We start from the raw sequence: 27,580 nt of genomic DNA on the forward strand, positions 1-27,580 counted from the left end.
TCTTCACAACGCGTCACATCACTGCGCGCTTGTAGATCGGTGGTTTTCACTATATACTTTTGCGCAACATCGTTTTTTTCCCAGCGTTTAAGACATTTAACTCTTTGACGGCCAACAGCCCCCCATCTAGTGGTTGGCCACGCTTTTCAGCCGCAGAGCTCTTCTTTTGAAGAGCCACCAGCTGATTTGATGAGTAATAATTTCAATAATTTCCGGGGCACACAGGATTTACTTTTGTTTTCGTCACAAGCGCTGAAACGGTCGCAGGGACTTTTGAGCGGTGAGACCACTCCAAGGAACAGCAATGTCCGTGTTCACCTACCTAATGTGGTCATGAGCACCAGTATGACTATGAGTACCAGTAGGGGCGCTGTTGTGCCAGAAACGGAGAGAGAGATAGTATTAGTGCTGCACTGTTGCCTGCTAATGAGAGAGAGAGGGGAGAGGAGGGGAGTTGCACCACTCAGTTCACACGGGTGTGATTTTTTTATTGAGCTCCTAAAACATTGATGTTTTGTATGATCACCTCAATCTGAGCTTCAATTCCGAGATAAACGGCGCTAAAGATCGTCGCTAAAAATAGTGTGGACGGAGGAAAATAATCTCTTTACTCGCCAACGTTCATATGTATGGCCCTCGCGCTGCAGAACCTGCTTTGGGCCACCATGTCCATTCCGCTTCAGTGTTCAGTGACCGTCTCTATTATTTATAACTCTATGGGTTTAAATGGTTAATAATAAAAAAGCATGAACTGTTGAAATATGGACATACAAGGTTTCTGAAAGGACAGTCCCTGTGGGTGCAATTAGTGGCAGATAATGTCCCTTTCCTCACGGCTGCACTCGAAATATTGATTAAATTCACACCCCTATATATATATATCCATAGTCTTTGACTGCATGTCACTTCCAGCATATATCTCATTGTTATGTTTTACAGTTAGTGGCGGCTGAGCGGGCTTTATTCTGTCATGTTTCAGTAAGTGAGAGAGCTGCCCTCTCAAAGGATGGGGCCAAGAAGATAACAAGGGAACGAAATAAAGATATAAAAATGGGAAAAACCCATTCTGCTAACTATTTTAAAAGCCTGCCCAGCCTGAGAGAGAGGGACGGACGGACCGGAATGACCAGAGCGCTAGTGTGGTTTGTGCGGTCTCTGGTGAGGCGCTGACCTTTCCAATTTGTGATTACAGCGCAATGTGTGTGTGTGTGTGTGTGTGTGTGTGTGGGCCACACAAGTATAATTTTGTTGCTGTTGGGAGGAAACCTCCTAACTACATTTTTGAGGTTTTTGATTTAGATTTTTTTCTTTTTTTGCATAAAGTGAACACCCTTTACGTCTCTCTGCGGACCAATGGAAAGTAGTAAAACAACGCTTTGGACAAAAGCTCTTAATTCCATTGGACCCTCAAACTGTCTGCCAAAGATTTAATTTCCTGACAAATGAACATTTTGGATTTAGGTGGCTTCTTCCCGACAGCAGATATTTATTGGCATTAAAAGAGACAGACAGACAGACAGACAGACATCCAATTTTGAATTCAATAATTATTGTCAGTCTGACACACAATAACATCACCTCTACTGACAACTAAAACACTATACAACGCTGCTCCGTGTGCCCATGGGCGCTGGGTGGCATGATGACATGCTCGTATCATTCACGACTGAGGACATACAGTAATGCCTTGAATGACACATTAATCATTAATGCACTTCTATGCTGCTTACGCAACTCGCCTATCAGCTCGTTATTGCAGCAACGCAGGTGTGCATTAATGACGGAAAAGCACACCCTCTCGTGTAAGCTCATTGTCGTGCCGTGCTGTGTGTGTGTGTGAGCTTGTACATCTGCTATTTGTTTTCTTGAAAGTGTTTGAAATGTTTAAAACAAAAAAAAAACACACACATTTTCAGATGGGGGGGTCCACGGTCAAATACATATTATTTTGTGCGTCCTCCTGGCACGAAAGAAGCTTGAGAACCACAGGGTGATTCAGCGTCCAGGTCTCTAAACCCTTCGCACGTACTAGCAAAGCTTCAATCAGCGCCCAGGGTCTCCCAACCCTTCGCCCTAAAGCTTCAATCGCGGCAGCCAATGACATCCTCCATACAATGTTTACAGCCATGGCTCCCGTGTTGTTGACACAAGCGCTTAACAGTGGTTTTTGTGAATGCCATATTGCCGTGTTTATTGTCTCTACAAGGTGTGAGGTTATCAAAGACAATTAAGTCGTGCAGATGAGGAGAATTCCTAACAAGCAGCAGCAGGAAATGTAAATATACTGTGGCTCTGCACAGATGGGGAATCTGCAAATTGCTGCAATGTTGTTGTTTTGTGTTGAACGGCGAAATGTCTTTCATGTGCAACTTTTTGAAGTGCGCACACACCGTGGAACTGTGTGTGCGTGCGTGTGTGTGTGTGTGTGTGTGTGTGTGTGTGTGTGTGTGTGTGTGGCCCTAACAAGTGACAAAGTGCCTCAGTGTGTTGCCACCGCCGAACAAGATTACCTTAACGAGACGCGAAGGCAACCCGGGCGATCAAACGAGCAGAGAGCGATTCTTCCGAAATCAAGGGCATTGAAACGCTGCTGTCGAACAATGTCTCTGATAACACCGAGCTTCACACGCGGCCTTGAATGGAGCTGGTCCTTTTAAATGGTTCCTCCTCTGGAGAAACCATTTAAAGGTCCCCCACGGGACCGCCTCACACACCGTCATTATAACACAACAGCAGTGGTGGGAGAATTAAGCACTCCCATTTCATTCTTTATTTATATATAAATATATATATACCGGTACGGTAACTTTAACCCGTTAAGACCGGAGGCTGATTCTACAAATGCCTTCTTAACACTCGTATGACTGTAGTAAGGCCATGGGTACCACACAAGCTGAAGTATAGACGTAGTACTGTAAGGTTGAAATCTCTTTTTTGCAAGTAGAAATATATCCGGGTCTTGCAGTGTTAAGGTCAAAACATTTTTTTTTTATGTTTTCGGCTGTTTCCAGATGCTTTGACAATGATGAAGGGATAGAAGCCCTTATTGCAATATGCTCAGACGATCGTATTTCAAATACTGAAGGTTACACAAAAACAATGCAGTGTGCAGGATATATAGCGAGAGAATGGAGGGGTTTGGGTTCCGGCGCACGTTAAAGTATAGTATATACTCCCCTGTTTTTTCAGTTCCGTAACATTGTTGTATGTCACTATAGTGTTTTTGCTCTTAGTGAACTCCAACTGAACTGCCTGTTCTTGGATTTTGGTAATAAACCTCCTGCAATTGGACTGCTATTCGGTGACTCTCTCGTCCTGCATTTTCGGTCCCATATACCCTTTGGCTCAACGTGACAGACTGTGTTTGCCGTATCTGTCCGTGGTCATATAATCTTTGTGAACCGTTCACCCGGTAAACTGCATAATGTACAGCCTGAGAGAGTGCTCGTTTTCCTTTTCTATACCGTTTAAACTTTTTACACTAGGTTACTGCTAAAGTCTTCATAGAACAGTGGTTCTCAAACTTCTTCAGGTCAAGGACCCCCCGAAGGAATAATATCTGTCCCCCATCTGAAAATATTCTGTGCCACGGAACCCCCATACTAGATTCGTGTTGATCTGTTGTTCTGATTTTGATGCTATATTAACACATTTAACTGGGGACCCCCTGGAACCCACTCAAGGACCCCTGTGGGGTCCCTGGACCACCACTTTGAGAAACACTGCCATAGTGAATTATGGGGTAGTCAATAAGATAACGTGTGTACACTTTAATATTGTAACTTTTGTGCAGTAGACCTGAGAATAATGGAATATAATATATTTGTCAGCCCCATGAAACCATCTACTAGTTACATAAACAGTTACATACATGTCTGCAGTGTTCAGTGATGCAGAGGGCTTTCAAGGCCTGTGATGTTAAATAGACTGTGGTGTTATCGTTCTAACGCAGAGGAGCCAGCTGGCAGACTAGAAGCAACAATAAAGGTTCCCATTGTAAAGGGCACCAGACTGAAACATGTCCACACACACAGTACTGCCTTAAACATTGTCCAACTCTGGTGGAATGATGATGGGCCTTTGGAAATCGCTGCTGTCAGGCAGAAACCTCTTATATTATTTTTGTGGGTGTTTTTTTTGGAACTTAAATGAACCCTACTTGATCATGCTACATGCTTCAAAAGCATCAAAAATGTATCTGCAAGCTCAAAGCGCAGCATGAAGCAACGCCTTTGAGCTTGTAGAATGATAATGGCTTCCTCTTCTCAATCAGTCAGTCAGTCAGTCAGTAGTAGTCAGCTGTGGGGTGGGGGTAGGGAACTGCGATGAACATTGTGCATTTGTTTGTTTAACTGTACTAGCCCTTACCCGAGACGGGCGCAGTACCCCTATATAGTTAATTTCATTCACCAAAAAGAACTGGTTCATTTGAGCCATTCGTTCATGACTGACACGACACTATGAACCAGACATATTGATATCAGAGGAGGTTAAGGTTATTTTTGTTGATATTATACTGTTTACACCAGGGGTCTTCAGCAGGAGGCCTTCGAGCTTGTGATCGTAGTATGATCGGAGTTTGAATATGGAGATAGGAGCTCGGTTTCTGCCCTACATTAACATATGAAATTGATTAGTTTGATTCACGTTATGCATGGTTACACGTACCTGCTATAAACATATACTGTAGCAGGTGGAGGTGAAGGTAAATGATTTGACAGGCAGTTTTTTCGGCACAAGCACAAGGAGGACGATGATTATTTTATTTGTCCTACATTATATCATGCTAATCTTCTTTTCCTGCTATTGTATCATAATCATCTCACCTTTGGTGCTTACCGTATATATGACAGGAGTCCCCCAAAGCAAACTGGACTGAAAATTCAAATTAGTGCCTTGAATAGAAACACCAGGAGGGCTACAGCAGTGCTTCCCAAGAGTTTTAATGTCAGGGACCCCCAAATTAATATACCCCCCCCCCCCCCCTCATAATGGTTAAACTGATATTAATTTATATTAACTCATTTAGCTCAAGGACCACTGGGGGTCCACTTTGAGAACTATAGCACTAGCAGGCTGCATAAGGTTTGGTGTGTGTGTGCATGGTGGATACATAGAACATTCCAGTATAGGCCTATACTGTACATACAGTGTGTCCAGTATGTTGATACAACATAATGCAACAATGCTCACCTTTATTCCGTTGGTCTTAGCTCTTCAGCGGCGTCATGGCTGAAAGAAACAGATTGAGAGGAATTGATGAGATGAATGTCAGATCAACTCAACGCAGCACCAATGTTCACTCCATCTGATTGGTGTTTTCAAGATGAAAAATTAAAAAAAACAGCAGAAGTAGCAGATGGACCAGCTCAAAACGCGTCGCTTCGTGCCGTGTTTCGAGCTTGTAGAGACGCTGCGGTTTAAGTCTGCCTGACAGCAACGATGCATAAAGACATTTGAATACATCATATTTCAAAGTATAGCAGAGACAAAAATTCGGCCCGAATATTTTCACGGAATTTGGCCCAGACTGGCCCACCACCACAATGTAGCGTGCATGCACTCTACTGACTTTTCAGGTCCAGGCCCATACAAATACTTGAAATACAAGCCCTTATAACACCACCACATTTACAGTAGCTACAACATAAATGATACGCAACCAAGCTAATTTAACATTTGGCCCAGATCGGCCCACCAGAGGCTCGGCCCACTGGTATACGTCCTGTGGCCAAATCCACCCCTGCAAAGCAGTTTGCTGCACAAATAATCAAAATTAGACCTAGATTCAGACACCTATGCAATCTCATTATGTGAAGAATGGTGAAGACTATAGTGCAGCACTAGTTGGCTGTCCAATTGAGTTATACTCTTGTGTTTTTTGTTTGATATTTTCATTTTCATGGAACATTTTTGATTTGCGTGAGAATCGTGATCTCAATTCTTGTGAAGGAAAATCGAGATTCACATTTTTAGCAAGAATCACGCAGCACTAATCTGAGTGGAGCGAGTGATCGTGGCCTGGCTACGTTATCCATGTGCACTCCACCACACCCCGCATTCCGTTCCGCTCTCCTCTCCTCTCCTCTCCTCGCTAGTGTCCTTTCCTTTGGTCTCCTCTGCGCCGTTTCCCGTGCGCCAACCTTGCCACGGCGAACAGGTAGCAGAGGGCACGGCACTTGATTTAATTAGTCACAGCCACAGAGTGCTCATGTGGAACCAAAGGAGCGCTCGCCCTGGGAAGACAAAGGACGGGAGGGCGCTGTGTGTGTGTGTGTGTGTGTGTGTGTGTGTGTGTGTGTGTGTGTGTGTGTGTGTGTGTGTGTGTGTGTGTGTGTGTGTGTGTGTGTGTGTGTGTGTGTGTGTGTGTGTGTGTGTGTGTGTGTGTGTGTGTGTGTGTGTGTGTGTGCATGTTTGTGCGCGTGTGCGTCCCTTACTAGTATTATAATGTATACTGTGTATACTATAGTGGAATTTCAGGAATAGACCAAAAGGAAAATGGTGTTTTTATTTTATTTTTTTAAACAATATTTTTAGGGATAGGCTTACAATTAGTAAAATAATATTCAGGTTGGTATTAGGGTTAAGATTAGATATTTATGATCTATATATATAGTGAGATGGATAGGCGTTCAATCACGTTTTGTAATTGCATCATCATGCTATTATGCCCATGGACATACAGGGTGAACTCAACAATTATACATTAATATCATAATGCCTTTTTATATAATCACCAACATGAATTATGTTTGCTATTTACAGCTACGGTAGAGCAGTAGGGCGAGATGGAAAAGGGGCGGCCGTATACCTGTTACCCCTGAGTCCTCCTCCTCATCTAAACATCCTCATACTTGGTGCAATCAAATACTCAAATGACCCACAGATTGGGTGAATGGGGTCAGAGGTGCCCGGGCACGACTGACCCCATTTAGTCAAGCTGTGGGCCAACGACCCAGAAGCGGTCGGGGCGGGGTCCTGTTGTGATGCGCGGGGCGGGTGTTTTTGTTAGCACCCGGGTATGCTATATGGCCTTTTTATTAGCCGTTACAACGCTCATTATTCCTCGTGATTTAAAGAGAGACGCTGTTTCTGCTCTATCCGCTCTGCTCTGACAAGGAGCTGAACCCTCCGGAAACAATGGCAGGCGTACACAGCTCACTGCGTACACCTCAGAACACACAGTGGTGGAAGGAGATCTATCAGTGCCACGCGAGTAAAAGCAAAAAGGGAGTAATTTTAATGTCACGCTTTCCAAAACTACAAAGTAATTGTGTAACTAAAGCTCTCAAGCGAATGTGGTGGGAGTAAAACAAATAGTACAACAATAGTACTACAAGATTTGCCTCTGTGATGTATAGCAAAGTAGGAATATACAGTATACAGTATCAAGAAATGCAAATTCTCTTAAAGAAATCACACCCGTGTGAACTGAGTGGTGCAACTCCCCCCCCCCCCCCCCCCCCACCCCTCTCTCTCATTCTCTCGCTCTTTAGCAGGCAACAGTGCAGCACTATCTATCTCTCTCTCTCTCTTTGTTTCTGGCACAACAGCGCCCCTACTGGTGCTCATATTCACATAGGTTAACACGGACATAGTCACAGACATTGCTGTTCCTTGGAGTGGTTGTTGCACCACTCAAAAAATCACACCCGTGTGAAGCGAGGGGCGATCTTATCATCGTATACACCATCATGACGTAAAATAGACACCTGCTAGTTTGCAGTATCAAATTCTCAAAAAGTACAGTACTTGATTAAATATATTTAGTTATTCTTTCCACCACCCACAACATCATGCCTTGGTGTTTCTTTCCTGCCCAAATGGCAGGGCTAACGGAGAGGAGGAGCAGGTTTGAAGGAATAGAACAGGGTGGGAGAAGAAGGTTCTCCCACAAATTGGCGTCGTGGGCCTCATGGTGAGCTGGTGCAGGAGTAACAGGGCGGTGCGTGTGTGTGAGGAGAGGAGAAGGAGAGAGAGATGCTCTAGTCTACAGGGATGTAATTACAGGCTTCATGGGTGGAGTACACACAGCCACCATGACGCATGTGATAAGAGCTTTGTAATATTCTACCCTGAGCTTGTCCCCTCCCCCTTCTTCTCCCCGGCCGCCTCCTCCTCCTCCTCGCCTCCGTGGCTTCGTGACACGTCGGAGGAAACTATAGTGACTTTACTTAACCCATTCTGACCTGAGATCAGATTCTAACGCACAGAAGAATGGTGGTTCTTTAATGCATTTTGACCCGAGATCAGATTCTAAAAATGTCTTCTAAATCCTGACAGTTTTCAATAATAGCAGACCTATACAAGCTCATAGCGCGCCACTCGGTGGCGCGCTATGAGCTTGTAGATCTGCTATTTTTCAATAGCTAAAGCACAACGTAATGCTAACACCAAAAGGGGTTCCCGCCCCAAAATGGGTTAAGTCAAAATACTTGAGTACAATTTTGAAGTTTTAATACTTGAATATTTCTATTTCTTGATACATCTTTGACATCCTTATAGTTACTTTACTTCATGACATCCTTAGTTCTTTAGATTATTATTATTATTACAAGACCACCTATTCCATCCTTAAGTATGAATGCTGGACCCTGAAGCCAACCCTGCAGAAGTCTCTCGATGGGTGCTATACCCCCCGAATGCTGTAATATGGAACAGTTTAGCCAAAAAAATCAGCTTTTATAACATTGGTCCGGTTGTTAGGCAATATGCCTTGCACACGGCCCCCATAGACCTCCGTTTCAAAGTAGAATTTTCTGCTCGACAGCAACAACAATATGCTTTAATTGTTTCCTTTGCCTCCAATCATCCAATAAAATAAAGGACAGTCGGCTGTGGGTTGGCGTTGGTTGAGGCATTATTCTGCTGTCTGCAGTGTTGAATGTTTACTACACTGAAACCAGGCCGGGCTGTATAACCCATTCAAAGTGATGTTGTTGCTGTCAGGGCAGAAACCTCTTATCTCCATATTCTAACTTTTTGAGTTTTTCTGTAAATGAACGTCATACAAAAATAGCAGATCACGATCACAGCCTCGTGCCGCGCTTCGAGCTTGCGGATCTTGGACATACGAGGTTTCCACTCGACAGAGACGACGTGATAATGTAATGGAGAAATATACTGTATAGCTTCATCTATTCTTTTCCTGTCTGGCAAAATGTAATGCCGATTTTCATGCTGGATTTTTAGAAAGCGGGAATTCACATTTACTTCACTAAGGCTTGTAGACTCTGTTGAGCTTCCTTAATCTGTCTAAAAAGAAGACTCACCTTACTTTACAGTCTAGCCCTTTTTTACTTTTTATACCACGTCGCCAGATGAGAATAAAGCTTAATAATGTCAGAAATACAGAGGTAGTGGGTGAGAGGTAGTGAAAAGGAACTAAATACTATACATGTGCTCAAGGACTGTTACTTCAGTATTACTTTTAGGTACCTTTACTTGACTGGAGTATAATGTTCCTTTTTTCATTAATTTATACATTTCTACTCCGATTTATGTAACTTAATTTGCAACCCCTGGTAAGTGATCTTTTTAGGTTAAATACAAAACATATTTGGTTAAAGCACTATACTGTATTCTAGTAGTAATCATTGCTATAGATTGTTCAGTAACAGGGGTCTCCCTGTCTCTCCAGCTCTTTAATTAATAAACAGACGAGAGAGTACCCATTTATCTGTTCCAGTTCCAATTTTGTCACTTCTTTGTTGTCATCACTTCCAGTTTCACTTGTTTAATCTGTATCCTGACTGAGTTCTCTGTCCTGATTGGATACAGTTGGTATCCCGACCTGACAAAGCATATTTTCTGTTTAATAAAGAGCTGGGGAGACATCGTGGAAACTCCTGTTACTGAACAAACACCATATAGCAATGAGTAGCCTACTATCAGAATATAGAGATATTTAACACTTACTTTAAACAAAGAAAAACAAAGAAAATACCCTACATACTGTAATTAAGTTGTTGTGATTCTATGCATTGGGTCTTTTTGTACATGGACATTCACCACACCCTAGCGTCCCTATTCTGGCCATATCATAATCATAACATTCTGTGAAAATAGGCGAATATCTTTGGTATAAAAGGGGACACAGACAGACTCTGTGTACAACGGGGTACTCTGACAAAGCCCCCGACACTATGACTCAGACATTATTGGTCGGATCGGCAGTACCAAGTAAGTGTGAGGGCAGCGTAGCGTATTTCAAAAGTCCCTAAAAGTCTAATCTTAACTACTTGATCAAACAAAAAAAGTAAAATGCATGTGTGATAATACAACCTGCCTCCGTTTCACCAGAAAAAGCCATTGCAGCATGGACTTAAACCCATTAAAACCGAGAGAGAATCTGTGTCATAGTATTGATACAGCATCCTGATGTATCAATACAGTGACACAGATCAAAGGGGGTCCTTGGCATGAAGCATTTTGAGAACTACTGGTTCCGAAGGCATTCTGTAGAATCAGGCTTAGGTCTTAACCCATTCTGAACGGGAACCCATTTTGGTATTAGCTATTGAAAAATAGCAGATCTACAAGCTCATAGCTATGAGCTTGTAGGTCTGCTATTTTTGAAAAATCGAAGAACGACTGTGACATTTTTAGAATGATCTGATTCTGACCTGATCTCAGGTCAGAATGGGTTAATCAGACCATTGTGTGTCCAGTGGAAACCTCGTATGAATCTGATCTCAGGTCAGAATGGGTTAATTGGTTAAGTCGTTAACCCCCTTGGCGGTATAGGGGGAACAAAACGGGCTCTGTAATGGGCCTGTCTTCAATAAACTCCACACCGAAAAACTCATAAAAGACGATTAATTCTTAATGCGTGGCCCTCTTTTTCTCATTTGAATTAAAATGTAATTATAAACACGTTAGGTGGTTTGCAATAGGATTCCTCGGCATGTCCTATATATATACTAGCACCTGCACCGGTGAATTGAAACGGAACGATTATATCTGTGGGATGTGTGTGAGCGATATGATATTTTTTGCTTGTACAGTAATATGCGCTCCTCATCATCGTCGGGCTGAATTAATTTTTGCCATTAGCGAAGTGGAGCTAGATTCAGGCCACGGTGGCTCCGTACCCTTCACAGCTCTCCAAATGGCTCTCCCTCAAGCGTTAATGTCATTAGAGTTATTCATTTGACTCCGTCCTCGGTCTGATTCAATTATTTAGCCTCTCTGTGAACGGCAAAGTTAACCCATTCTGGGCGGGTGTGCCCTTTTTGGTGTTTAGCATTATGTTATGCTTTTAGCTATTGAAAAATAGCAGATCTACAAGCTCGTAGCGCGCCACCGAGTGGCGCGCTACGAGCTTGTAGGTCTGCTATTTTTGAAAAATCGAAGAGCGACTGACATAGAAGATTTTTTTTTAATCTGATCTCAGGTCAGAATGAAAACTGTCAGGATGTAGAAGACATTTTTTTAAATCTGATCTCAGGTCAGAATGGGTTAATACCATGCGATTTTAATAAGCCGAGAGGTGAAAGAATGTCTCCGAGAGACGAAGGCGGCCGAGAGAACGACTCTCCTTCTCTAATGTGTAATGTCTCATCAATGTTTCAGAGAGACTGGGCTCCAAACAGAGACCTGAGGTCAGCCATCCCACACCCACAGCTATTGCGATAGAAAGAAGTACTGTACGTCGTACTTAACCCATTCTGACCTCAGATCAGATTCTAAAAAATGTCTTCTACATCCTGACAGTTTTCTGAAAAAGCTATGTTTCTATGTCAGTCGTTCTTTGATTTTTCTAAAATAGCAGACCTCATAGAGCTTTGTAGATCTGCTATTTTTCTATAGCTAAAGCATAACATAATGCTGAGTTAAAAAAGTAAAAGTAGCAATACCACAATGTAGAAATATGTGTTTAAGTAAAAGTACATGCATTCAGAATTGTACCAGAGTAAAAGTATCGGCATCAAAGTATACTTTCATTTTAGTAAGTCTGCTTTCAACCTTTTCAAAAATTGCACGTCTAACAAGCTCACAATGTGTTGCGATGTATGTGACACATTATGAGCTTGTAAGTCTGACCAAGTGCAAAATAGAGATTCATTGATCAATGTATAATACTTTTTGTAATAATAATTTAAATCTACAGTATCTCCTAACTAAAGGTTTCAAATACTCGAAGTGGGGCCAAAATGTGCAATGTTTGCCCCTGGGATGTAGTGGAGTATATCCCAAAATGTTACTTTAGGTACAGTACTACCCTACCACTACCACTACTTACCCTACCATTTACAATTTAGGCATTTAACTGAGACCAGATTTAGCAAATCTACAAGCAGATCTACAAGCTCATAGCGTGCCACCGAGTGGCGCGCTACGAGCTTGTAGGTCTGCTATTTTAGAAAAACCGAAGAACGACTGACATGGAAACATATAGCTTTTTCAGAAAACTGTCAGGATGTAGAAGACATTTTTTAGAATCTGATCTCAGGTCAAAATGGGTCGTATTAATCCAAAGCACTCTCCACCACTGCCTCACCAATACACCTGGTTCCTTGGGCCCACGCCACAGTGTGGGCGCAGGGTGCAGGTGTAGTGGGTGGCGGTGAGCCTGGGTGAAGTTGAGTTATTGGCCCCTGTATACCTTCTCAGGCCCGTCTCTGAAGTCTCCCCCCAGACAGCCTGCTTTGTTTTGCCATCTGGCTGCAATTGCGCCCACAAAGGCAGAGGTTCCCGAGGCAGACAAAGGAGCCGAAATGAGGCCCACTTTAATAGACCTCCAGATGATGAGAGCGGGGGCATGTTTGTGTGTTATCTTAATGAGCTGTCCGGTAGCACGGTGCGCCTTCCCCTTCCAAAGCACAGCCTGATTGGGACAATAAGCACTGATAACTGCATGGGACCTGCATGGACTCATACGTTTGGAAGGTGGACAGACTCCCCTTCCACATCCCCCACATCCCCCTCCTTCGCCTCGTAGAGCAGAGAGCTGCAAACACACAGCGTTTTAAAACCGTCCTCAAACTCAGCATTGGCTCGGAGCTGTCAGAGCCAGCAGCGACCTCGCGCCCCCCCCACCCCCCCCCCCCCCCCCCCCCCCCAGTGCACGCACGCACACACACACACACACACACACACACACACACACACACACACACACACACATTAATTATTTTATTTGGATCTGCACAAGAGGCGTAATACAATAGACCCAAACACTGATCAGAATTAGGTTATACATCATATGGTCCAACCAGATATAGCTGCTGCACATGCTTAACACACAGAGGGAAAAGAAGAAGAAAAAAAAAAAATATATATAGGGAGGGATAGGGAGGGGGGAGGAGTCGATCAAGTCCAGTCTGACAGAGTAGTCGTCATACAGTTCTCTGACTTGCTCTTCCCAGTCGCCTGCAACATTAAATTTATGCCCCAGGTATTGATAAGTTTCATGTCTTGAATACACTCTGATGGGTTTTTGCATTAGTGAAAAGGATGGGGGGGGGGCTTGTCGGTTTTAGATTTGCACCACCGATTACCACCGCTGCGCCTTTCATAAAACGCAGCACATTTGGTTTGTTTAGCCTCCAACCTTGACCACAGCAGAAACTCCTCAGTACGGGAGAGCATATAGCTAGAACACACACACACACACACACACACACACACACCCACACACACACACACACACACACACACACACACACGGCATGCACAGAAAGGAAATCACTGCTGCATGGAAGCACATTTTGATGCCCACAGAGAGGCCTATATACTGTACACGCACACACGCAAAGCTGCGAACGCAAACATTCATACAAACGCATGCAAATGGCTACAGCACAGTACATCATGTGGAAAACACATGAACATAAGTACAGTATAACCACACGCACCCCTGCCATGCACCCTCCCGCCCACACAGTCAACAATAGGATGTGTTTCCCCCCCCCCCCATGAGCTCTCATCACCTCCTCACCTCTTCCCCATGAAACGAGTTTAGTAATCTGTGCATAATGCTGCCGTTTAGTCGGGTTACCGCAGTGAGAACACACTGTGAACCCTGGACTCCGCCTTGCACTCCATGCTAAGCGGCGTTGCGCTGCATTGTGCCGGGTGGACGATTATTAATTATGGTCCTGAGAGTGTATACACATGTGTAGTTATAGGTACACACCTGTAACTACAGTAGGCTACACATCTGGACTCCTGGGTAGTCCCCGGAGCCAACGTTGAGTATAGCCTCGGAAACCCCAGAAGTATTTATTTCCAGGGAGAAAAAAAGTCCACTTCAATTCGGCATAGAGTAGCGAAAAACATCGATCACTCTCTGCTAATCTCTGATCGTCTGCACCTTTGTTAAATTGACGCAGACACGCGCACACACACGTACACACATACTCCTCTCTCTCTATCTCTGTTGCTCTGATTAATTAGTCTAATGTTGCGCAGCTGCGTCTAGATTCAAATGCATAGGTATGTTAACTTTATGAACTAGCCTAAATTACAATAACATTGTACTAGTAATTAGCTCACAAGCTCATAGCACGCCACTAGCTTGTATAGGTCTGCTATTTTTGAAAAATCGTGAAAATGCGGCATAAATCTTTGAATATATAATTCTTTCAGAGCGAACGTTTTTCTTATTTCGACGTCAGGCCTATAAAAAGTTGGAGAATGTGGGGGCCCCATGTGGCCCACCGGGCCGCCAGTTGCCCGTATGGTATAGACTAGTATAACAGGGTTTTGTATAGGCTGCGTGTGACCCAGTTCTTTCAGCAGGACAAACATCATGGGTAAAGAGCAATTTGAAACGGCCTCTGAAAGACTGTCTCTTCTTATTCCTTCCTCTGCGTGTTGAATTAACCCCTCGAAGCAAAGCCAAGGTTCTGCCAAGGTGGAACATTAAGACTGAAGGAAATATCTGCTCCATAATACTGATAAACAACCCCCCCCCCCCCCCCCCCTCACTCACACACACACACACACACACACACACACACACGCACACGCGCGCGCGCAGACAACTGACATAACCAAGGCCACCGCTGATTAATTGACGATGATTGCTTGAATCGTATTAAAGCCTCAAGCTAATCATACTAAATGTCTTGTTGATTTTTTTTCACCAGGCTTCCTACAGTAACAATACTATAGCTCCCAGACTGTGTGCTGTGTTTGAACAGAGAGAGAGAGAGAGAGAGAGAGAGAGAGACTGAAACAAGGACAGCTGTTCCAGACTCAAAGTCACCTTTGTGTCTCTCTTCTATTTGCTGCCTACCAGTAGTGGTGGAAAGTAACTAAGTGCATTTACTTACAGTAAGTACTGTACTTAAGTACAACTTTGAGGTATTTGTACTTTACCTGAGTATTTCCAATTTCCACTACTATTTACTTCGACTCCACTGCCTCTCAGAGGCAAATATTGTACTTTTACTCCACTACATTTATTTGAAAAACGGTGGTCTCGCACAATCCATGCGAGACCACATAAACGATATAAAACTTTCCTGTGTCTACATTATGTTAATTATGCATGCCGTATACATGAGACGGTAAACTGCTCCTGATTCCAGAAAAAGCTGTAGTACACATGCCCGGCCTGTAGATGGCATAGTGAATGCATAAAATGTAGGAGATTATATTCGGGCGCAACACTGCTGAATGTCAGATAATTGCTCGTTAATACATTGATTCCACCTGCTGCCTGCACAGCGCTAAACATTTGCTTAATCTGCAGCTAGTTAACAAGATAAATTGCACATAGGCTATAGGCCAATACAGGCCGTTTATCGAGGAATATGGACAGTAAACGATGGGTTTATCCTACCCGGGGTCTCTCAATGCAAAGCCGTTTGAAGTTACACAAAGGCTTTGCCCGGCGATTTTGGCTGCTTGCTTGCAAAGAATATAATTTAGAGAGCAAGTTGAAGCGTGGATATCACCTTCAGAATGTTTAATTTCCGGGTTCCTCACCCTGACCCTATAACCTCCCCCGGGGGCAGCACACCTAAACCTAACCCCAGCCCTCTCCCGACCCCCAACGCACCTCGGACCAATGCTCCTTCCAACCAACGCTCCGCCGAAGCACTGGCTGTTCTGTGCACCTCGCAGAGGGACCTGCCTGGCTGTACGTGCTGCCTATCTTAGATATAGAATGTATAATCTATTCTACACTACTACACCAATATAGTAACAATAATGCAGATTGTCTTTTTTCTTGTCTTCCAGATTGGTAATCACCATCATTTATATCTGTTCTCCAAAAATACCTCATCTACATACCTCATGCATGCGGGGCTGCAGATCGGCTATTTTTGGAGAAGAGATTTATAGACATTATATAAAATAGCTGTGATACTTATATGTAAGTGGTTATGGTGAAATAAAACACTGGTTAGTTTGGAGGGACGAGGGGACTATGACATCACCGTTTCAGCAAATTAGGCGGCATTTGCTATACACACGGAGACGAGAAAGTCTTTCCCAAACTTTCCCACTCTGGAGGTGGTTTCAAAAAATGGGTGCTATTCGCATTCTCTAAAAGCCTGGGATAAGGACACCTATACTGTGACCTTTTGTGCCTATATGCCCAAATATGTCAAATCAGTCTCAGTCTGAAGTAACTCCACCCTACTGTATTCAACTCCACCTTACTGTATTCAACTCTGTATGTCAAATCAGTCTGTCTGAAGTAACTCACCCTACTGTATTCAACTCCACCTTACTGTATTCAACTCTGTATGTCAAATCAGTCTGTCTGAAGTAACTCCACCCTACTGTATTCAACTCTGTATGAAGTAACTCCACCCTACTGTATTCAACTCTGTATGCAAACGTATATCTTGTCCTTTGTAACTCTGAAATCATCAGTCTTGACTGGTCGCGTCCTGCAGTCAGTGGTATGGGGTACTGGGCTCCTGCGGTCAGTGGTATGGGTACTGGGCTCCTGCGGTCAGTGGTATGGGGTACTGGGCTCCTGCAGTCAGTGGTATTGGGTACTGGGCTCCTACGGTCAGTGGTATGGGGTACTGGGCTCCTGCGGTCAGTGGTATGGGGTACTGGGCTCCTGCGGTCAGTGGTATGGGGTACTGGGCTCCTGCAGTCAGTGGTATGGGGTACTGGGAGTCCTGCGGTCAGTGGTATGGGGTACTGGGAGTCCTGTGGTCAGTGGTATGGGGTACTGGGCGTCCTGCGGTCAGTGGTATGGGGTACTGGGAGTCCTGCGGTCAGTGGTATGGGGTACTGGGAGTCCTGCGGTCAGTGGTATGGGGTACTGGGAGTCCTGCGGTCAGTGGTATGGGCTCCTGGGCTCCTGCTCAGGCCCACGGCGGAGCTCTGCTGTACAGCCCACTCTGTCTTTGAAATGAATACAACTCGGATTGAGACCGATGGAAACCTCTCTCTCTCCGCCTGCCGTTCATCTGATACTCTGATGACTGTTTTTCACTACTCTGCCTGGCGGTTTTAGAGAACTCCATTCTTCTCTGGTTTTGTTAGTATAGCTTAGAATGGTATTTATGCCATTTAATAATCTAACATACAACAAAACTTTAGTTACTAGTTACTTGGATTCTTTTTTAATACATTTGAAAACTTGAAATGGGGACATTCTGCACAATGAGTACTTTTACTTTTGGTACTTTAAGTACATTTTGATGCCAATACCTTTGTACTTTATTCACTTCACTACATTTTGAATTCTGCACTTTTACTACTTACAAGTAAAACGTTTGAGTACCTTTTCCACCACTGAATTACTCTACTCTTCTATTGGCTGCCTACTGAATGGCTCTACTCTTCTATTGGCTGCCTACTGAATGGCTCTACTCTTCTATTGGCTGCCTACTGAATGGCTCTACTCTTCTATTGGCTGCCTACTGAATGGCTCTACTCTTCTATTGGCTGCCTACTGAATGGCTCTACTCTTCTATTGGCTGCCTACTGAATGGCTCTACTCTTCTATTGGCTGCCTACTGAATGGCTCTACTCTTCTATTGGCTGCCTACTGAATTACTCTACTCTTCTATTGGCTGCCTACTGAATGGCTCTACTCTTCTATTGGCTGCCTACTGAATTACTCTACTCTTCTATTGGCTGCCTACTGAATGGCTCTACTCTTCTATTGGCTGCCTACTGAATGGCTCTACTCTTCTATTGGCTGCCTACTGAATGGCTCTACTCTTCTATTGGCTGCCTACTGAATGGCTCTACTCTTCTATTGGCTGCCTACTGAATGGCTCTACTCTTCTATTGGCTGCCTACTGAATGGCTCTACTCTTCTATTGGCTGCCTACTGAATGGCTCTACTCTTCTATTGGCTGCCTACTGAATGGCTCTACTCTTCTATTGGCTGCCTACTGAATTACTCTACTCTTCTATTGGCTGCCTACTGAATGGCTCTACTCTTCTATTGGCTGCCTACTGAATTACTCTACTCTTCTATTGGCTGCCTACTGAATGGCTCTACTCTTCTATTGGCTGCCTACTGAATGGCTCTACTCTTCTATTGGCTGCCTACTGAATGGCTCTACTCTTCTATTGGCTGCCTACTGAATTACTCTACTCTTCTATTGGCTGCCTACTGAATTACTCTACTCTTCTATTGGCTGCCTACTGAATTACTCTACTCTCTTCTATTGGCTGCCTGCCATGTCTGAGGTCATCATATGTCCATACCTAACAATTTGTGTGTACTATTTTTACCACGGAACGTCACGCGCAGACACGTGCACGCATGTGAGCATCGCGGCATGCACACAGAACAGTTGCATAGCCTAATCCATATTGTTAAATAGTGTATCTTTATAGTGTCACTTCGGCGACGCAGCGTGCTGCCTTCAGCACTTCCTGCGCACTTCCGGCCCCTTTTGCAGACACATCGCTCCAACCAACTTCAGCGGCCAATGAGGCAATATATATATTTTCTAGATCAGATGCTCTTGCTCCTATAGTATTTTCCTAGTTTCCTCGTGTTTGTTTTCCGGTTCCTGTTTTGGTTTAATAAACCCCCTTTGCACTCGACCTGCCCCGTGTCTGCCTCGTACTCTGCCCTTAGTCTGCGCTTGGGTCCAACACGTACAGGCTGTCTCGAACCGCGACACTGCACTATAAGCATCTAAAACAAACATAGCATCATAATAGATCTCTTTTATATTCATTATACCGTCTAGGCCAGTGGTCCTCAAAATAATCATATTTGAACTATACACCCTGACAAGCACTTGTTGAGGCATTACATTTAGTTTGACTCAGTTCCCAAATACAGTGGCCCTCTCCATTGTCAAAGTAGCCCACCCCTGGTCTAGTGTGTACTTTTAATGCAGTAATGCTCTTTTCACTTAATTTCTTATTTTTTTAGGTATTAAAATTATTATTATTATTTTTAATATTCAATTAAATGGCTTAGTTATATATTAATTGTTGCACCCGTACACCAAACGAGGTCTCTTTATATACCACATGTATTTTCTTTTCTTTTTTTCTTTTTTTTTCCTGCATGAATTCCTCCCAGCAGTCACACATTAACGCCTAAACATATGTAAATAGAGCAGCCATGATGCCTTCATTATTAGTAGATATGGGTCACCGGATAACCCCGAGATCACTAATTAAAACGGGCCCCTGCACAGCGGAGCACACAGTGTTCGCATAATATTACTCAGCTGCTGCATTGGTGATGTGCATGAAATGCAGACCCAGCCTCTCCACTTCTGCTGAAACTAAAAGATCGATTTCGCTATACTCACCAATACAAAGCCGGTTTTGTTATGAAGAAAGTCTATACCTTCCGCGGTGAACTCACTCCGAGCCCCTCACCACACGTATAAAATGCACTCTTTGGCCAGAAAAAAAAAATCTTTTCTCTATCTGTAGAGGGTGCAGTGGAGTAACTAAAAGTATCTTTCTTCCGATAAATAAATGGACCAGCATAGAATGAGGGGCGCTAATATTAAAGTCTAAATCAAGTTGATTTCAGTAGGAGGTGATGTAATGGTGACAAACGGTGCTCGACACAAACATTAAATGCCATTAACAATAAAGAGACAATGTGACGTAATGAGTTCCATTAATGACGTACATTTTCCATTCATTGTCAATGGCGTTTTCAAAACAAACATTGAACTAAAGACAAACATTAAAGGTATATTCAGTGATTTCACTTAATTCAAATATCACTTATTTTTTTGTTTTGTTGTGATAATCCTCTCTACTATAGAGTGTGCTGACCATATAAGGAGTTCTGCCCTGTCCCCAGTTAACCCCTGGGGGTCAAAAAACCTCAGGTTTCGTTTTTGACTATCTATCCTGATTGGACGAAGGCTTAGGTCCCACAGCCAAAAACGAAACCTAAGGTTTTTTGAGTGAAATCACTGAATATACCTTTAAACCTGTGTATAGGAGGGGCTAACCGGGCTAGTGCCCCTCAAAAATATAGATGCCTCATCAGCCGCTGCATTTCATTGGAGCAACGTGTCTCCATTGAAGGCAGGAAGTCAAGCGGAAGTGCTGGGAGGCGCTGAAGGCACGCTGCGTCGCTGCCCAAGTGGCCAATCACAGCGCGTCTTTCCCGGGACTTCCATTATGCACACAATGCTTCTGCTTATATGCTTCGCTAGGATTCTCTGGAATATTTTTGACACACGCCACAGAGCCGGAAGAAGTGTCTACCTTTAATATGTCTATGTGGACCAGAACTACTGGAGAAGTTTACTGAAGTAAAGGTATAAATACCACAATGTAGAAATAGTCTGTTACAAGTAAAAGTGTATTCAGAATCAGAATGTAGTTACTTAAAGTAGCAAAAGTAGAAGTGTTTGAATTATTTCAAGATGTGTGCAATTTGTTTGAAAATAGATGATCTAATTCTAGATAGAAGTGAGCTTGTAGATTGGCTATTTTCAAATACCTTAAGGATAGAATGTAGGGTTGTTGTATGACTAATCTGACAAAGTAACAGAAACTAAAGATGTCAAACAAATTGTGTGTAAAAGAAAGTACAATATTTGCCTCTGTCTAAGAAGTGGTATCAATAAATGGAAATACTCAAGTATCAACACCTCAAAATTGTACAATATTAAGACCGGTACAGCATCTCTCTCAGCATTTTTGACATTTGTGTGAGCTTCATTCTCATCCGGCAACGTGGCATGAAAAGTAAAAAGCCTATATCCATAAAGAAAGGTGATGAATTGCATTTTTTTAATGAATTGCATTTTTATAGCGCTGTTCCAAGTGCTCAAAGCATTCATTGCATTCATTCATACATTGGGAGGTGAAGCGGCGAACAGTCGACGTCAGCGTCCTCACTTCCCACATTCACACACCAATGGTGGCGAGCCCACACCGACCGACTCATTGGAGGCCATGTAGGGTTCAGTGTCTTGCCCGTAGACACTTCGACACATGTCGGGATTCGAACCGCTAACCCAGGGATCATTGGACGACCTGCTCTACCTCCTGAGCCACAGCCGCCCTATAACGTGAGTCTTCTTTTAGACAGATTAAGGAAGCTCAACAGAGTTTACAAGCTTCATAAAGTAAACGTGAATTCCTCTTTCTAAAAATCCAAAAAATGTGAAAATGGGCAACGTGTTACATTTTTTCCCCAGACAGAGAAAAATAGATAAAGCCATATTTCTCTATTACACGATCACATTGGCTTTGAATGTGTACTGGAGCCCACGCAGATTTCTGTGTAGTCTCCCCAGTAAAAAATGTGTCTGTTTCCAACACTGCAGACAGCACAGTAATGCCAATTTCCAATGCCAAACCCACAGCTGACTGTCCTTCGCCTTTATTTTATTGGATGATTGGAGGCAAAGTAAACAATTAATAAACATATATTCTGCATATTCTTAGCCTGGCCCAGCCGGTGTGATTTCTGGTATAGTGGTGGATCCTATAGGTTCACCGATCAGAGACCCCTTTTCCACCGGTTGGTTCCCAATGGGAACCGGTTCAGTTATTTTTGTTTTTGTGGAGCCAGAGCTCCAAAATTGGTGGGCAAACTATACCCTATATTAAATTGTTTATAGGATCAATACAAGTAAATTAATACATGATAACCCTTCCACAGTAGTAGCTTTTTCATATTTTTGATTATTTTGCATATTTTTCTACATAATGCCTCATTTGGCATATTAAAAAATAAAAAATTGTAATACAATAAACCATTGTCTTCGTGTAAGTACTCAATTGGGGAAGTTTAATGGTGATAACAATCTAATATAGGTATGGTTTTGCGCACTCAATTCATAATTAACGTTTCAATTTTGGAGCTCTGGCTCATGGACTAAAAAACAAAAAGAACTGAACCGGTTCCCATTGGGAACCAACCGGTGGAAAAGGGGCCTTTAAGTGAGGTGCACACACAGATCCGACACATGCGGGGACATGCGCAGTGTTGCCAACTTAGCGGATTTGTCGTCATATTTAGCTTCTTTCCAGACCCCCCTAGCGACTGAATTAGTGAAAAGCTTCTGGCGAGAAATCTAGCTTTTTTCCCCTGGTGAATTGGGGACAAATCGTGTTGACAGGCGCCAGATATGCGCCAGAGATAAAATATATATATATTTTTTTCTCAGCCTCAAATCCGCGAAATTGGCTAAAACTAAAAGTGGTCGGCGCGTCTGGTCTGGCTCACAGGTCACAGCAGGCTCAGTGGCTTCCTCGGCTCGGTTATGTGCACACTGCACAGACTGTCTACCAGTGCTTCCTCCTTTCTTGCTCTGCCTAGGCGAGTGCGCTCCGGTGCGGTATTTCCGAACGCGCCCCTCGAGCTCGACAGAGCAAGAAAGGAGGAAGCACTGGCAGCTCAGTTTAGTCTGCTAGTAAAAATAAAATACACACTCGGATGCATAAAGTATTAACCTTCTAATTCCTGTATGGATCGGAACAAAATAGCGTTCTAAACATTAGTTGAATTGAGGTATGTTTTTTTTAAATATTACAATGAGTTTAAACGATGTGTTATCAAATGAAGAGATGATACAAACTAAGTGCACATAAATGACAAATGTTTTTCTGGGCTGGCTACATATTTTCGTTGCTAGGGGCGCCTAAAAGTCGCTAGGGACGCAAAAAAGTCGCTAGGGGCGGCGCGCGCTGCGCGCGCGCATATCCCACCCCTAGCGACTTTTACCTACTTTTCGAGGAGCCACTAGCTACTTCCGTTACTGGAGAGTTGGCAACACTGGACATGCGTGCAATGCGAAAATGCGCTGGTCCGACATGCGCTGCTCCCGTGCTTGCGGTTATGGTTAGGTTATAGGGATTGAGGTTTCGGATCAATAGTATGTCGGAACTAAAGCCTGTACCCGATCTGAGCGCCCGCCAGATCGATGCAGTTGAATGTGACAGTGGTTCCCAAACCTTTTCATGTCAACCAGACCCCATCTGAGAATATTTTGTGCCAGGCGACTCCCAAAAGAGAAACCCATTTCAGATTTGTCATTGTCTTTATCGAAAAGTGTAAAATAAGCTTAAAGTGCTTAAAGTGGAGCCCCTCACAGTCTCTATCATTGAGCTTATTTAATCTCTATACAGTACTTCTGTAGCAGGGTGGCTCAGAGCCTCTGCGTGGAGACCAAAAGCCAAATATCTCCCCCAGCACAAGTAAAGGGGGACATCTCCCTCTTATAGGGGTTGCGGTGGGTCAGGGGTAGAGAGTGGCCGGATGCTAACAGCAAGGCTGCCAGTTTGAACCCGGGCTCTCCCAGAGTTAGTGTCAAAGTGTCCTTGAGCAAGACACTGAACTCCGGAGTCCTGATGTGCTGGTTGATGCCTTGCATGGTCTCTGCCGCCATCGGTGTATGAATGTGTGTGAATGAATGCACAATCTATGTAAAGCGCCTTGGATAAAGGTGCCATTTACCATAGGCTAGTCCAGGAAAGAGGTTTCAGCGCAGTGTTCTCTCCTGCCCATCAGTGCCCATACCCGAGGTGGGGTTGGTGAAAGGGCCTTTCTGTGTGTTGTTTGCATGGTCTCCCCGTGTCCCCTAGGGTATATAGGTGCCCTCACAAAAACATGCAGTAATCCTGGTCTCTAAACTGGAGGGGAACTGGTTGGAATAATGTGTTCCTTCCACACACTACGTCCAACCAGGGAAACTCCCCCCTGTCAGGTGTAAAGGAGCAACTTGGACTCTCAGGCATGAAGGAAGCATGAGTTCAAGTCTGTTGCTCTCCCCAGGTTGGCGGAGGGTGTGTAGAGCCCAGGATCACATTAGATAATTGACACAGGGGTGACAAATGGGTTACAAAATCATGGGATAAAAAAATAAAAAAAATACTATAGAACTAAGACTAAATTGTGTGTTATTCAAAAGACTAAGACTAAACAAAAAATCTGAATCCCGGGAGTTGCACTTCCAAGAGCTATAGTGTTATCAATAAATCAATACCTGGTGCTGCACAAGTCTATCAGCTCCCTACAGTACTTTCTGCAGTTAAACAAAGACAAGACAAAGGTCCCTGTTATTGGAAATGAAAGAATTAACAAATTTGTAAAGCCCCAAAACCACAGAAATCTAGTTGTCTTTGATAGTGATCTAAGTTCCGATAACCACATGAGCAATGTCTGCAAAACAACACATCACCTCAGAAAGGCCCACGATATCATCTCTATTGCCGACGGTGAAAAACGCATATTATGCTGTTTTGTGTCTATAGCAGCCTCAATTCTGTCATTTTTATCTGTCCTACGCAAGAAGTCCATTATGAACCTGCAACAAAGTATTTTTGTATGGCTTCCTGGCTTTGCCCCACTTTACCTTAATGGTATAAAATGATTATATTTTTGACAGATTACGCGGCCGGTCGAGTTCTAGTATATATAATCAATCGATGAGTTTGATAAACTGTTTGCATCCTTAAGGACTGCACAACTTTTTGAGTGGTGCAAGGAACAGCAATGCCCCTATGTCCACGTACGTGTACCTCTGTCATTTCTAGACCGTTTCGGACGTGGGGCGGCTCGCCGGAACCGGGCTGGCACCCTGGGCGCGTTACTGTGGGTCTGGATGTTTTCCGGGGACCCACCGGGGACCCCCGCACGGAGTTGCACCACTCAGTTCAGACTGGTGTGATTTTACTTTTTACTTTGAAAACCCACGGTTTTGTAACCCCATTTTTTTCACCCACTGTCAATGATCTAATGTAATCCTGTGCGCTATACACTCCCTCTGCCAAACTGCACGGGGAGAGCAACGGACTGACCTCATACTTCCTTCACTGCATGAGGAGTCCAAGCTGCTTATTTTCACCTGACAGGGGGAGAGATTCCCCGGTTGGACGTAGCGCGTGAAAGGATCACGTTATTCCAACCAGTTCCTTCCACCTCCATCAGGCGTCCCGGCTGGCAAGGAATGGCAGTTTAGAGAACGATTACTGCATTTATATTATTTATTTTTTTATGGGACCTACCCTATAGGGGACACAGGGGGAACATGCAAACTCCACACAGAAAGGCATGGCATGGAGTTCTTATAGATAGAGGTCTGAGCGCACTGAGCACAGTGAGGCACCACCAGTATAAATTTCATTTCAGCTTTTAAAAGTAGCCCAGACTTCAAATGAGCTCCCATGAGTCCCATAGCATGCAGCAGAAGCACCCCTAGGCAGCTGGTCAGCACTTCTGGCTAAAACACAGGCTAACAGTAGAGGCCAACAGATGTGCATTGGCTGACCTGTCTTTGACTCCTCCTCCTCCAGCTCCTTGGCTTCTTCGGCTGCGGGGTGAAAAGAGGGGGGGGGGGGGGGGGGGTGGCCATTAGTCCTGTGGTTCATACACATGTTCCTGTTAAGGACCCCCCAAATGTATGTATTTGGCTGCGGGACGACCCCCATCTGAACCCCCAATTAAGATGGAAAAAAAAAAAAATGCGAGAAAGAAAGGAAAATAAGCTTGACATTTATTGAATAGCCAAACTATAAAATATGGGAGTTTTTTTATTATTGGTTTTATTGCTTTAACACATGCTGGGGACCCCCGTGGAACCCAATCCAGTTTCGAGCTCGCGTATGATGATCAAGTAGGGTGTTAATTTTACGGGGGAAAAAAACAAAAAAAACACACAAAAGTAAAAATGTGGAGATAAGAGATAAGAGAGATTTGGGTGTGCAAAAAAACCCCTGGGCCTTGAGAACCAGTGCATTAAGATGATCAAGAAAAGCAGTGTGTGTGTGTGTGTGTGTGTGTGTGTGTGTGTGTGTGTGTGTGTGTGTGTGTGTGTGTGTGTGTGTGTGTGTGTGCGTGTGTGTGCGTGTGCGTGTGTGTGTTGTGTGTTGTTGCTCATCCTTCACAGCTGGCTGGGTCAGAGTGGCTGTGAGTGGCTGGATGAGGCTGGGTCTCACACAGACAGTAATCACATTAGGCTAAGAGCCGCCGGCCCTCTGAAAGCCCACTGTCAACACAGAGCCAGGGACTGACAGCCCGCAGTGACTGCTGCCACACTGGGGCGCACACACACACACAGAGACACACACACACACACACACGAACGCACACACACGCTTGTGCATATCGTTGCTGCCGGGCAGAAACCTCTTTCCTTATTTACACTCTGTGTTTTTGAGTGGGGCACATCGCTCCATTGCCTGGCTTTGTGTGTCCCCATGTATGTTTTAGAGTAAATGGTACCGCTGGGTGACCACTGTGTGGTGCTGTTGTTGAGCGCAGCTGTCACAAACTCACCCAATGTTGACCACATCCGCGTGCACGCACGCACGCACACACACACACTCACACACACACACACACACACACACACACACACACACACACACACACACACACACACACACACACACACACACACACACATTCACACACACACAATGCCTTGTATACCGTTCCCGGGACCATATCGGGATTAAAGTGCAATGTGAAAGCATTGAATACAATTGAATGAAATGTACTCGGGTGAGGACGAATCAAGGCCAATGTGAATAATGGTCTGCGACAAATCCGCTCTCTCTTTTTAATTATTAAAACAGGGCGAATTAAACACATTAAACAAACAGCGGGTTTAGTGTATTAAGCGTGGGTGGGGGAACCCTGGATTAAACAATTAGCCGCCGTCAAAGTGTTAATAAATGAAACGTGCTCTGTGTGTCTGTGGGGAGTTGGGGAACCAATGAAAAGTATCAATAGTAGCAGATCTACAAACTCAAAACTATAACTTCGCGCCGCGTTTCGAGCTTGAGGATCTGCTACTCTTGATGCTTTTGTTTGGCGCTGTAGTATGATCAAGATGGGCGTTAATTTACGAAAAAACACAAAAAGTTGAAATGTGGAGAGAAAGACAGCCTGACAGCAACGATATATAGGTGCAGTGCACACATATATTTGTGTTTTGAATGAATGTATGGGACCCGAATGGAAACAAGACCGCAATGTCTTTCTTCGGTGCTGTCCTTTTGGACCATATTTTGTGCTTGACTGTACCCCTGTACAGTTTGCATTTTATTGTCTAATAAAATTATCAATCAATCAATCATCCAAAAAAACTGAGATTCCTTCACACGCACGCACGCACCACACACAGGCTTGCTATACAGAAGCGACCAAGTGGCTGATTTGAATTTTATGACACCACCATCACTGCAATTGGTC

General features: G+C 43.9%; 1 protein-coding gene across 2 annotated transcripts in view; it reads right to left on the minus strand.

Annotated features, from left to right (window-relative positions):
- cd276 (CD276 molecule) overlaps window positions 1–27,580 on the minus strand; it is a 153,296-nt gene that overhangs the window by 14,557 nt on the left and 111,159 nt on the right. For both annotated transcript variants that reach the window (XM_080768492.1, XM_080768493.1), the window contains 2 exons: window positions 25,653–25,694; window positions 5,194–5,232 (listed from right to left, as the gene is read on the minus strand). In XM_080768492.1, coding sequence (XP_080624618.1) covers window positions 5,210–5,232; window positions 25,653–25,694 — 65 coding nt within the window. In that variant the 3' untranslated portion in view covers window positions 5,194–5,209. The remainder of the gene's footprint in view (window positions 1–5,193; window positions 5,233–25,652; window positions 25,695–27,580) is intronic.

This window comes from Protomyctophum bolini (genome assembly GCF_963924005.1).
Source record: "Protomyctophum bolini genome assembly, chromosome: 1".
Classification (NCBI taxonomy): Eukaryota; Metazoa; Chordata; class Actinopteri; order Myctophiformes; family Myctophidae; genus Protomyctophum; species Protomyctophum bolini.